At 29.5% G+C, this 14,266-nt stretch overlaps 1 protein-coding gene across 3 annotated transcripts in view; it reads left to right on the top strand.

Annotated features, from left to right (window-relative positions):
- Positions 1-14,266, top strand: part of ARID2 (AT-rich interaction domain 2) — a 128,177-nt gene that overhangs the window by 64,767 nt on the left and 49,144 nt on the right. For all 3 annotated transcript variants that reach the window (XM_039882238.1, XM_039882237.1, XM_039882239.1), the window contains exons 4-6: positions 3,710-3,843; positions 7,816-8,034; positions 10,962-11,029. In XM_039882238.1, the coding sequence (XP_039738172.1) occupies positions 3,710-3,843; positions 7,816-8,034; positions 10,962-11,029 (421 nt within the window). The remainder of the gene's footprint in view (positions 1-3,709; positions 3,844-7,815; positions 8,035-10,961; positions 11,030-14,266) is intronic.

Here is a 14,266-nt window from a genome sequence, read left to right as displayed (position 1 = left end):
TCCTTGAACTGCCGTCTTTTCCTAAAACTTATGGAGAAGTTTTTATATAGAAGTGTTCCCAGTCGTATACATTTGATTGTTTTCCCCTTGTTCCAAGAATAATCAAGTGTTTTCTTGATTGGTGATTGTTGTTATCGTTGTTTTTAATTATTGAGAATTCTACCAAAATGTTTACAGATGGGGTTATATGGTATCTGGGAATTGCTTTAAAGTAATCTGAGAGAGGAATATGAAGATAGTTAATTGTGGTTTAGGTGAAATAAGATTTACCATGAGTTAATATCTGCTGATGGGTATCATGCACTAGTCTCTCTACTTTTACATATGGGTTTGGAATTTTACATCATAAAAGTTATTTTTAATTTTTCAAGAGTTTAATTTCTTAGAAAAAATCTTTGAATTGCATTGTAGTTAGAGAATATGCCCTATAAAATATTTAATCCTAAATTTATTGTGATTTTCTATATGAATTGATATATGATCAGTTTTATATAATTTCCGTGGATATTTGAAAAAAAAACATTGTATGTCTAAAGAAATTAATCTTATTGGTGATTATATTCAAGTCTTTGATAATCTATCTTATTTTTTGTGTATGTGTACTTGATCTGCTAGATACTGCAAGAGGTTAAATTTTCCACATTCATAGTAAAACTACCAAGATTATTTGATGCTATTTTGAATGGACTCTCCCCCTCAGCCCCCAGTAGTTTTGGTCACACTTAAGCTTCTTAATTGAACCATTTAAAATACCATTTAAATTGTACCATTTAAAATAATTTGTATATGCCAATTTTGATATTTGCCTCCATCCTCTAAGTCTATGATGTATGCCAAAGAATCCACCATAAAATAAATTGATGCAGAATTGAAGAAAAAGAAGATATAACTCACACAATCTGAATCTTCCTAATGTTGAACTGTGGAACCTAGTTTTCTGTGGTTGCCTGATGAAGGAGTTACTGCCATCTGTATTCCAATATTTTACCAGTCTTGAGTTAAATATATAGCGTGCTAGGCAGATTGCTGTAACAGCTCAGTAATTAATATATTAACTATTCAAGATGTTATTGACTTTGAGAAGAGAAATGTGCAGTCTGTCTAGCATTTGTAATTTAATGAGTGAACACAGTATATCTGTTACTGTGTAAACTCAAGGTCATAAGAATTAAATCTGAAGGCTTAGACTTTAAATTTTAATTTTGTAGCTTAACCGCTTTTTCCTGCTTATTAATACTTTTTTAATTTTTAGAAGTATAACTTTGAAGAACCAAGAAAAGACTTAGTGTTTGTTTATTAAGAGGGTCAAGGGGTCAGAACTGGGTATGAACTAAGAAAGGTTGAATCCCAGTTAGAAATAGTTAATCATGATTGTGAGAACAATTACTGGCCCTCAATCCAGTGAAATAAAAATTTCAAAATCATAACAATTTGCCTAAATCATAAATTTCTAGGGTTTAGAATAATGTAAAGAATCTCTTTGGAAGAATAAGGTTAGAATGTGCCAAGGGACCAAAAGTCATATATTTTTAAAATCCTAAGAAAATTTGAATTATAAAAGGCTTTATATAATAACATATGCTGTTAATTATGAGTGTACAGTACTTGTGTACTGTCAGTCACTCCATGTTACTCTCCATTTTGGGTATTCTGGGAGGGAAAACATCATATTTATAGTCTTTCTTTACTAGTAATGTTGTTTTCTCCCCCAGCCATAATTAAACACAAATTTTAAATCTACTATGCTCAATTATGAGTAACATATTTATAAAGAGCATTTTAAAATATTATTAGTATAAGATCTTATTTTTAAAATTCTACATCTTCATTGTTATTTGTTATATTTATGTAAAAATTATTTAATAAAGATTATATTTAATTTATTTTTAACCACTGCACAGTGAGTTTAATCAGTTCTGAAAGATCATACTCTCTAAAATACCTCTCTATACTATTGCCTGAGCGATTTCATGTGATGTAAATAATCTCTCATTTGCAGAAAATGTCACCTAATTTTTGAGCAGCTATTTGTGTCTAACTTTATATATACTTTTCTTTTTTATGATACCTGCATTAGAAATTCAAAAAGAACAGGCTTGATTTATTTACCTATTTAAGTCCACTGTGTGTCTATACTGGAGAGAGGCTCTTTTTAATCATCCTTTTGTTTTTTGTTTTTGGACTATAAATGCTGTCTGCTGGGGGACATCCCCAGGGTCAGGGTGCAGTACATACCCTCCTCAATGCAAGGCTTATATCAGCGCATATGTCCCTGTGTTAGTATACTGTGTCTCCAACGGTAAAGAAAAAGTGTTGGATTCATTAGCTATCAAGCTGCCAGCTAGGAAAGAGTTCATTGCTCAAATTGAGCTTATATGGAGAACTTGGAAGGAATGGAAAAGGACAGTTTAATTCCTTTCCAAGCTCAAAGACATGAATTATTATGCCTTGTAAGTTGAAAAGGGAAAATGAAGAATGGTAAAGATTTTCCATGTCATAGTTTTTATATTTATAAAATTATAGCTTCCATTCATCCCACCTTGAAAGTTAAGGTTTGGTACTAAAAACAAAGTAGTACTTATGAGATCATCTTATACGTTTATTGATAAACCCCTTCTTCATCTCAGCTGCGTACAAAAGCAAAGGGGCGGGTAGCTGCAGGACTTTAAAAATAGCTATTAATGGATTTAGTGCCTGCCTGGATCAGAAAATGGTAGAAGGTTCTAGAACTTTTCTGTGATAAATATAAGGCATTGTATTAATCAGCTCAACTTACTTGTGAAGTACAATAACAAGTTACAGACTTTGACAGTTTTCCCATTTTAAAATCTTACTTGAGAATCGTATTATAAACTAATAGGTAATGAATGATAGATTGTAAATTTGAAAATTTAATTCTAATTAATATCAAGAAGATTGATCATACTCAGTATTGGTAATACAGTGGGGGATACAAGAACTATCTCATAAATTGGACAGACTATATTAGGCGCATGACTTTTGAATGGGAACTTGGCTCTATTGGTGTTTAAAACGAGCATACCATTTCCAATGTCTATCCAGGAAAAAATATTCAAACTAGTGCACAGATTAAGCTTTTTGCTGCATTGATTTGTAATAGCAGAAAAACAAAATTGAAGATAGCTAAATGTATTACTAGAGATCTAGTTAAATTGCGATGTATCAGTAAGCTCAAATACAGCTATTAAAGACTGAACTGGTACCATATGTACTGAACATCCTTAGATCTCTAAAATATGTCAAGTAAAACTATACACAGAAAATATATAGAAGTATGCACATGAACCTGTGGTTATCTCTGGTGAGTGAGACAGGGGAGGTCAGGGGTTAGAGAATCTTCCTATGTTTACTTGTTTTTTACAATGACTATACATAATTTTTTAAAATCAGTAGATTTTGCCATTCATCTACAGACAGTTGTCCTTTGATTTTCCATACTTTCATATTTTCATTTGAGTAGTGGTGTGGTTTTTTATGGAAACAGAAAAACACTTTTAGAATCATTCCATTGAGTTTGCAGTTTTATACTGTCAAAGTGATTATTCCGCTAATATAAGAGGTTTGTAGTATCTTAATGTTTTTAAAAAATTTAGGGCCTCTAGAAAAGAAAAACATATATGTGATAAGACTTAAAAAGTAATATGTAACTCTATTTTTAAATCTCTGCTGTGTTGTTTTTCTATTTCAGTTACCTAGAAAAGTACGAGAAAGTTCATCATTTTGGGGAGGATGATGATGAGGTACCACCGGGCAATCCAAAGCCACAGCTTCCTATTGGTGCAATTCCATCTTCCTACAATTACCAGCAACACAGTGTGTCAGGTAAAAATATTGCAAGTTAACAGAGCATAGGTCCAGAGTTTTGCTTTAGGAAAATAGACATCCAATCCTTTAGTTCGCACATGAGAGCACTTAAAGCCTTGTGGTAATGCAGCTTTCAAAGATCAACACCTAATTTGTATCAGGGCCTTTCTGTCATAGTCTCCATAAGGTTTTTAGTTGTAGGAATTTTCGGAGTTACAAATACCTATACTTTCAAGGGAAGTTTTTTTCCTTCTTTCTTTGAATAATGCTCAGTTTAACCTGAATAATCACTAACATGAAAAGAGGAAGATTCTGTTGGGAACAGGAAAACCAAGAATACTTAGATAGCATTTACTCGATTTCCTACAATTATTGGAATTCCCAGCACCAGAATTCCACAGAAATGTTTCTAACTATTCAGTTGTTTTCCTGTCGTGGTACCAAAATAAGATTTTTTCCATTTAAGTCATTCTTGTAATACAGTCTGCAGCAAAGAAGAACAGGACACAGATTGGAAATAATCAGATTGAGAGCATAATAAATTGGTTCTTGAGGCAGGGTAGATGGAGATTCCAGTGTTAAGAGACTCTAGGGTTTGGATCTGTGATGACTAGGAAGAGAGCTCTGAAGAGATAAGCATCTTTTCTTCAATCATCAACATTTGGCCTAAAAAAGAAGAGATAATGTATTTTTCAAGGTTATCTTCTTCATAAAGTACACAATGATCTAGATACTTATTATTCTTCATTGACGTTAGTCCTAATCTCATATAGGTAATTCTTATATCTAAGCTTTCTCATTTGTGCCAATATCACTAATTATTTTATTTTCTATTACCTATTTTCAAAGTTTCTTTCATGGTGAATTTGATTCCATATTTCTTCCCCAATCAGTAATAACTGAAGAAACAGAATCTGTGATCTCCATTAGAAGAGGCTTCATAGGATGCTTTTGTATAATTGAAGCCAGGTGGTGATGAGCGCAAACCAAACCTAGCTTTGATTTTAATGAGTAGGTATTACCTCAGGAACCAGAATTAAAGAACATTTTAAATCATGTAGAAGATCTTGCTAATAGTTTAGGTGAAAATTAAATTGGGTGACTTGTTAGATGATATGCTCCCTATTCCTAAAAAGGGCTAATGACCATTATCTCACTTAAGGATGTTAAGGTATTTCTACGTTGAATGCAACATCGTACTAACCTTTAAGACCATTTTCAGCTTTACAACTCTTTGGTTCCTATGTTACAGTAACAGCAGAACTGTCCATTATTGTAGCTTAAATAGAGGTTGATGGCTGCTATTACAGATACCCAAACTGACCCACTTCTATGTTTGATCTGTTTAAAATGAAATTTTTTCTAGCTCTGGTTATTTTTTTCCTCCTCTAATTAAAACATTTACTTCAATAAAGAAGATATAAAATATTTCTGGTATTTCAGAAGTCTCATGAAAGTTACTACAGAAGTTAAGGGAATGACAGAATTGTTTAACACTGTATTATAACTCCTTTCTAATATGCAGTCATATGTCTGTCCTTTTTTAAAGGAGAATCTGAGCAGTTATATAATATATGTTGCATGTTTGACAAAATCAGGATTGGGGACTCATGAAAAGAAACTAAGAATTGCTCGGGAATGTCAGACTATAATATCTAATTAAAAAAGAAAAGAGGTAGTCTTTCAGGGCAATATGTATGAATTTGAAGGTGCTTTTTATTTTTCTAGAGGGAGCCATAGCAACATTATGACAATGTTCTAAAAATTAACATGATCAGTATACAAAACAAATCTTTCACTAATTTTTTTAAGTGTTGTTATGGAAAATATAATCAATTTGTGTGTGTGCGCATGCACGTGTGTACGTGTGTGTGTGTGTGTGTGTGTGTGTGTAAAATAAATACCAAAATAGAGTTACAGAGTGGTAGATTAAGAACTATTAGGAAATTTTAGTTATAACCTTTCAAGGATTTGTGTTTACACCTTTTATCATTCAGTCTTACTATATTTGAAGATTTGGATAATGTATTTGGATAAATGTGTCTATCTAGATATACTTATTGTTGATATTAAGAAAAGCTATTCTAAGACAATACTTTGAAAGGTAATATAATAAATTTCAATTGAGAGTAGTTCCAGGGAATTTGGCGTAAAGTGCAATTCTACTCGTAATTCTCAGAATAGAATAAATGGAATACTGGACTTTGATATGGGACCAAATTTTGTTTTAAGAATATTGGCTCCTTTTGCTCAGTGACTTTAAATAGCAAAAAATATTGAGCAGATTTTGCTTTGAACTGTAGAATTATTAAACTTTGGCACCAGTATATGGTGCTTTTGTCATTTATATGGTTTTTCCACTTTTTTTTTGCCATATATATCTAAGCCTTTGGTTTCTTTATTCTTTTTCCCTTGGTATTGATTTGGATATAGTCAGTTCTGCAGTATTATAGGGTAAATTATTAAGAACTTTGTATTCATCTTCTCTTACACTTATAAATTAGAATTAAAAATTTAATTTTTTAAATTAAAAATTGTTATTTGCAATATTGTTAGTAGAAAAATTGTGAAAGGCTAAAGTGACAAATAACTCATTGAAGTTAATAGAACTGTGGTGGTGCTAGCCATGATTTTAGTGATTATTTAATCCAATCCAATCATTTTAGTAAAAGGAGGCCAAGAACCCTGTCATTTGCGTTTTGGTACTTAAATTTGAAAAAGTTTCTTACAGGAAGATGTTGTTTTCTAGTTTTATCAATTATATTTGAGTAAAGATTTTTCCCTTAAATGTTCCATATTCTGACAGATATTTCCACTACAAAAATCACTGCCAATAAATATCACTGGAAAGAAAGTATTATTTAAGTCCTACAATGTAAACAGCTCTCCAGAAACAATTCTTTTCCTCTAAACTGAAAAGAAAGAGAAGTGATTGCCTCAGATTAAATTAAGTTTGTCAACAATGATTCATTTGTGTAAACTTTGAGTCAAGAATGTTGAAAATAAATTTCCAGTCCCATTCCGATTATAAAATTATAGCTGTTCAGTTGTATCTCCTTGGGGAAGTGAAGGGAGGCTTTTCAAATCTTAGAAACATTTTTTCCCTGCATTATCTTAGGAATCTTTACCAAGCCTGATGTAATTAAAGGACTTTTTATAATTATCATATTTATTCATTTTATTTTAATTGGAGATGTCTTCGGCAAAGTTATTCAGATAAGGATATACTCAATTGAATATCTTATGTAGCAAACAACAAGTCTAAGATTGTACAGAAAGCACATAAACAAGACTCGACAAACATTGAATGTGCTTCTAAATTTTCTTTCCATCGAAGAGATTTGTATAAATCAGACTTCACAAAATTCAAACTTCTTCTCCAAATACACTTAAAAAATGAAAAGACAAGCCACTGTCTGGGAGAAAATACTTACATAACAAATATTAAATAAGCGACTCACATCAGAATTTTTGAAACTGATAATATTAAGTGCTGACAAGGATGCAGAGCTAAAGGAACTTTTATACATTGGTGGTGAAAAGACAAGATGTTATAGCCACTTTGGAAAACAGTTTCACAGTTTCTTAGAAAATTTAATAATTCTGTAATTAGGTAAAGAAGGTATGCAATGTGTCTAAAAACATGATATTGTTAAAGATATCAAAGGAACCAGTTTCCCTAGTTTTATATTATATAAAAATCAGAAAAAGTTTGTTGAAATGCAAGAGAAAAAGTATAGATTAGATCAGTTAAAATGATGACACTAATAATTTGGCAGTGACATCCAGAGGGTATGTACATTTTTGTATTTTAATATTTTTTGAAGAATTTAATTTAACTTAAATTTAGAAAGTTGAACTCTTTAAAACTCTACTCAGTTTATATTTTATAAAAGAAAAAAAGCTTCTGTCCTGTACTCAGGAAATAGTAAACATAAAGGTATCTATTCCTTGATAAATTTAAGGTGTTTTTGTTTTTATCTTTGTTAGATTATCTTCGTCAAAGTTATGGGCTATCTATGGACTTCAATTCGCCAAATGATTATAATAAATTGGTGCTTTCACTATTATCTGGACTCCCAAATGAAGTGGACTTTGCTATTAATGTATGTACTCTTCTATCAAATGAAAGCAAACACGTCATGCAACTTGAAAAAGACCCTAAGATCATCACTTTATTACTTGCTAATGCCGGAGTGTTTGACGACAGTAAGTTTTAAGCTGAACATATTGTATGATCATTCTATAATGGTGTTATAGATTTTTTTAAAAGGTATTTAAGGAGAAATACTTTTTATTAGTCAGTATAATCACATTCTTTATTTGCTTTTGTTATATTAAGTGTTATTTAAAATAATGAATGTTACGATTTTTTTAATACTTGAATACTTAAATACTTGAATAGTAATTTAGTCTCACTAGAGCTTGTGAAATAAAAACCCTAGGGATTTCTTAGAGTTATAAATGGGTTTCTTAATTTGAGAAGATTGTTTAATACAAAATTCTGAAAAAAGAAAAATGGGATCTGGATGAAATTGTTTTTTTTGCAGTATATTTCTCTTATTGTGTGGTTATAATTTTTTCAACAGTTTAGATCAATGCATTTGAAAATTTGCTGCCTATGTAATTAGAATAAGATTTATCAAATATTTCATATTTTTTTTCTTGTAGGTTTTGCTAATTATAGGTTTTTATAAATGAAATTTATTTTCTGTGAATTATCTCATTAAATCTAGGTGGTTCTTCAGACCAGATTGCTCTGTTCTCTGTAGTATAACAATTTAATAGGGATTTAGAAAATATGTTTTGAAATCTTTAACACTTATAATTTTTCTTTTTATCTTTAAATAGCAACATGTTTGCAAATTAGTTTATTTTTCTGAAATATGATTTGCATCAAGTAGTGTTCTTTCAAACAAATTTGGGATCATCTAAGTCAGATTCCTTAAAATTTGACATGTACTTATTTTGTATGAAGACAGTTGGAATCAGTTTAAACAAAAGTGAAAATTAGTTTCTTACTCTGCCTGAGACTATTCTTAGTTACATGGGAAGGAACAAATATCAGTACTTTTCAGTTTGTATCATAACTTTGGAGATATCAATTTAATGGATTTCCATCTCAATTTTATGTTTTTTGATTCCTCATATTATCTTGATCTTTTAAAGATATCTTTCAGCATTGAATATAGAATGAAGTTTAAAATTGTTTCACATTTTTAGAAACCTTAAAATGAACTTTTTAGAAAAAAATATTCTCAAACCAGAGTAATTTTTTTGAAGTCTTAGCAATTAATCATTTAATAAAGACTACATGTGTATATATGATGGACATAATGTTACCAGTTTGGGTGCACTGAGGCATCACATTCTTTAGACTCAGTTTATCTTCTTCTTGCATTCTTTAGGCACTTTTATTTATCTAAAAGACTAGATTATTATGCACTCTAGCAATCTAAAACATTAATAATTTAGAAAATGCTATTTTAAGAAATGTTTCTACCATTCCAACAGTCAGAAGTTTAGAATTCCAGAGTACATAGAGACTTTATGAAGACCTTATACTAAAAACATTGGTTTTACATTATGAAAATAATTTCTTTGTGTTTGAGAATATGGATATATTTGATTTGAGAGTTTTGAGAGGTTTTGATTTATTTTTTAAGGCATGGAATTTTAATTGAGAGAAATATAGATGGCACTTACTTTGAAAATGTGGAATATTTATATACATTTTGTGTGCTTGAGGAAGTATAATAAAAATTTCATGAGACAAAAAATTTAATTCTCCTATTTTATATTTCTATCCAATACTTTTTCTCAGTGAAGTTTTTTTCATGATAAGGTTTTTTTTTTCAGGACAACCAAACAAAACATTTTCTCTCGTTAGTGATGTGTGGGCTTTGTTTTTCTGATTAAACTCTACTTATATATAAGTTTGATATTTTATGAAATTCTTCTTTAGGTCACTGTAGTTAATTTTTTAATTAAAAACTCTAACATCTATATCATTTCCTCATGACCCTGGTATCAATATTAAAATTTATTAAAAAATAGTTTGTTAAAATGTTTCTATTCTTAACTCTTTTTTAATACTTTTCCAAAGAAAATTCTTATTCTAACCTAAGTACTTTGCAGACTTTATTTTACTCAATAATGAGGAACTATTAGGTCTGTATTTAAAGGCATAATAAGACTATAAAGATTCAATAAATCTTTTACAACAAAATATATCCATTTATTGTACTGTCACAGAACATCCATTAAAGAGACTTACTTTTTTTTTAGAGTTATGTTTATAAAACTACTTTTTCTGATAACAATTGCCAGAATATAGTTTTCTTTCTGCATTCCAAAAGTAGTAGCTCTCATTACAGAATTAGTCTGATAGTTGATAAAAACACTTACCTATCTTTTAAAAGTAGATATATATTGTGTCACAGTTTAGACGTTTGTATCATACTGTGTTACTCTCTGGTCCCATACCTGACAATATGACTTAACAACATAAAGGAGAAAAAAATGATATAACATGTACCTGTATGTTTTAACCTTTGTTGGGGGGGATGGGAGCAATGTGTTATTTAGAAGCTTTTGAAAGTGAATGGCTTGACTTTCCTCTTAAAACAACATTATTAAGAAATACTAATAAGCTATAGGCCTGAGAATGTTTCTTAAAGAAAATTTCATCTGTGAGAATTATTTCCAACGAATGCCTTGCCATATATTATTGAAATGTGAATTACACAATTACTTTAAAATTCATAAGGAAGATATAAAATTATAACAATCTGACAATTTAATAACAATAGCATCAGTTTGACTTTTTAATAGTTTTCACTTCTACAAGTGAAACTAATGCAGAGTAACTTATACTCTTCATTTCTTATCTTTATACATATTACGAAAATGAGTTGTATATTTTTAGTTTGTAGAGACACAAATTTTCTTTAAATTCCATAATTTAAAAAACTATTTCAAAAGAGATTATTATGGCTTTTTATCATTTACTGTAAACAGTTTTTATTGAATGAGATATCTTAAAATGTATTTTTACTGTTTTTCCAAACCTACCTGTTATTAGGAAATTAAGTGAAAGAAATAATTCTATTTTGTTGAATATACTATTCTTTCAGCTTTAGGATCCTTTTCTACTGTATTTGGAGAAGAATGGAAGGAGAAGACTGATAGAGATTTTGTTAAGGTAATTTGAATAAATTAAAATATTGATCCTTTTAATTACATGTCGTCAAGGGCCAAGGATCAGTGAATGGTTGCTCATTTAATATATTTAAAACTGCCTATACTTTAATCTTTATAATACATAAAGATACCTATTTAAAAGTTGTAATTAAGTTAAGTAAAAAATCTTTTAGAATAGCTAATAATCAGAAATAAAGTTCTTATTTTATTACACGTTGATTTCTGGAAATGATAAATATCTAAAGCAATAAATTGAGAATACCTAGATTCTGAGCCATAGTCTGAGTAATTTCCTAAGGATTGTTTTTCATTTCACTTAATAACTTTTTAGCTGTGTCTAATAATGCCACTTGACTCATTTGGTAAGTTTTATTTTAGTGACTTTCCATTTCTGGAAGTTCATTTTGTATTTTTTCAAAGTAGGCCTGTTTGATCTTCTCCATTTATGGTTTTAATAATTTTTTTCTTTTAGCTTTTAATATTAAAAATAAAAATTTAAAGTACCTTTTTACTAATACAATTTAAATTATATAACAATAAATATAAATATAATATATAATATATAAATAAATTATAAATTATGTGTACAGATACAAACACACACACCTGATAATTCTAATATCTAAGCCTTTTGCAGCTGTAATTCTATTTACTCTGACTCATGGTAGACTATTCTTTTGTGTTTTATAATGTTGGTTTATAAATTTTCAGCAAACTTGTTTCTGTGAGATCTTTTTACAGATTGGATGGGGAGTTTATTTCTCCACTTGTGTGTTGCATTTGCCAAAACCTGAAAGGAAATACTGGTCAGAATGACTTTATATTATTTCTTTATTGGAGATTTTTGGAAGTTGCAGAACAGGCAAGTGGTGAAATGTTTAGGGGATTGTTTTTAACTCAGAGCTCAAGTAGTGACAGTCGGTCCCATTTGTCTCCCTTTTTTTGAAGTTATTAGACCTTCAGATTTCTCCTGGAGTTGCATTTTAAATTTGCCACTTCACAAAGTTCTATATCCTGTCCTCACCCCACACATTAAAAGCCAAGCCTCTTGGTTGTAGTTAGGCAGATAATTTTAACTCCAGAATACTGATAATTAAAGTGTAAGATGCACAAAATGTTTATCTACATATTTATGTATGCATTCACAAAAGGGTATGGGGGTTTTCAGTATAATCAGTAATGACATGAAATCAAGAAGACAAGTTAAAGATGATTAGATGATCACCTCTGTTGTATGTTTTCATTAATGTCTGCTCTTTACTTTTCTTTCTATATGCTGTATTCTTTGGGTTTAATTCGCTGCATTTTTTCTAACTTCTTGAGCTGGTGCTTACATCATTTTTCTTTTTATTTTGTCTAATACATACATTTAAATTCATAAAATTCTCTGTAAGGACACATTTAACTTTATTCTTTCCATTTTGATATTTTCATGTTTTCATTATAACTCAGTTTAAAATATCTCCCTAATTTCCATTATGATTTCTTCTTTGATACATGGATTATTTAAAAGAGAATTTTCTTAATTTCCAAAAATTTGTGAAGTTTTTCTAGGTTTCTTTTTCTTATTACTATCTAACTGAACTTCACTATAGTTCTATCTTTCTGATCAATTGAACATATTATTATAAAGTATCTTTTTTTTCCCTTTAAGTCTAGTTTTTGTATGTGTCTGATATCCATCTAGTTATCAGCTTCCATTTGGTGGGTGTTCACATGGTTCATATTTTACTTTCAACCTTTCTTATCCTTAATATTTTAGATGACTTTTTTGTAGATAACATATATTTATTTGGGCTTTCTTTGTCAGTGTCAAAAAACTTTTGTTTTTAAGTTAGTGCATTTATTCTATTTACATTAAATGTAATTTTGATGTAATTGTGTTTACATTTACAACGTTTTGAGTTGGTTTCTCTATGTCCTGCCTGTTCACTTGGAGTTTTTTCCCCTTTCTACTTTCTTACCTTTTTTGAGTCGATTTGACTAGTATTGTTTATTATTCCATTTTCCATCTATTTAATTTGCTATTTATATACTTTTTCTATTCTCTCAATTGATTGCACTAGAAGTTACAATGTTAATTTTTATTAGTTTAGTAAATTAATACTTTTACTAATTTGTATTTCCCAAATAATGTGGGGACACTAGAATGACTCCATCTTCATCTACTTATTTTTGATTTATATACTTTTTGTGCATTATTTTGCTCTTCTTCAAGCTTCTTAAAATAAAATCTTAGACCATTGGCTTTAAACTTCTTGTCTAATAGCTGTGTATAAAGCTGTAAATTCTCTCTACAAACTGCTTTAGTTCTGTCCTACAAATTTTACATTGAATTTTTATTATTTAATTTGAGATATTTTCTTATTTTCCTTGTGATTTCTTTTTTGATTCATTGGTTATATAGAAGTGTGCTGTTTAATTTCTGACTGTTCATTTTGAAACTAGCTTTTATTATGAGCTTTACTATTATAATTATTATTATTGATTTTTAATCACATTCCATCGTTGTCAGAGAACATAACTATTCATGATTTCTGTCTTTTTAAACTTATCAAGACTTGTTTGATGGCTCAGTATATGGTCTTTCTTGGTTAATGTTTCATGTGCACTTGAAAAGAATGTGTGTCCTACTATTGTTATATGTAGTTTTTATTAATATCAATTAAGTCAAGGTGGTTGACAGTGTTGTTCAAGATTTTTGTATCTTTGCTTTTCTATATAATCTATGATTTCCTGATAGACGAGTGTTGAAGTTACCAACTATAATTATGAATGTTTATATCCTCTTTCAATTATGTCATGTATATGCTTCATGTATTTTGAACCTCTGTTATTAGTTGCAAATACATTTAGGATTATTATATTTTCTTAATATTTAGTTTTTAGTTATTGTTATGAAATATTCCCCTGACCTCTGTAATAATCCTTTGTCCTGAGGTCTCTTGTCTGGTATCACTTATCTATACCAGCTTTCTTATGATTAATGTTTTCATGATATAACTTCTCCTATCCTTATGCTTTTCATCTGTGATTTTATATATAATGTTTCTTGTAGATGGCTTATAGTTGGGTTTTGCTTCGCCTCTTCCCCAGTGGGCCTTTTCTGTAATTCCTTCCTTTTCATCAATGTGTTCAGACCAAGACCATTTATACTTTTATGAAATTATTGATATGGTTTTATTTTGTTTCTCAGCTTTTATTTTCCTGAAAATTTAATTTTGCTTTTTTGTTTGAA

This window comes from Pteropus medius, unplaced genomic scaffold (genome assembly GCF_902729225.1).
Source record: "Pteropus medius unplaced genomic scaffold, Ma_sr-lr_union100, whole genome shotgun sequence".
NCBI classification, from domain to species: Eukaryota; Metazoa; Chordata; class Mammalia; order Chiroptera; family Pteropodidae; genus Pteropus; species Pteropus medius.
Note: the sequence above shows the minus strand (reverse complement) of the source record. Positions and strands in the feature narration are given on the sequence as shown.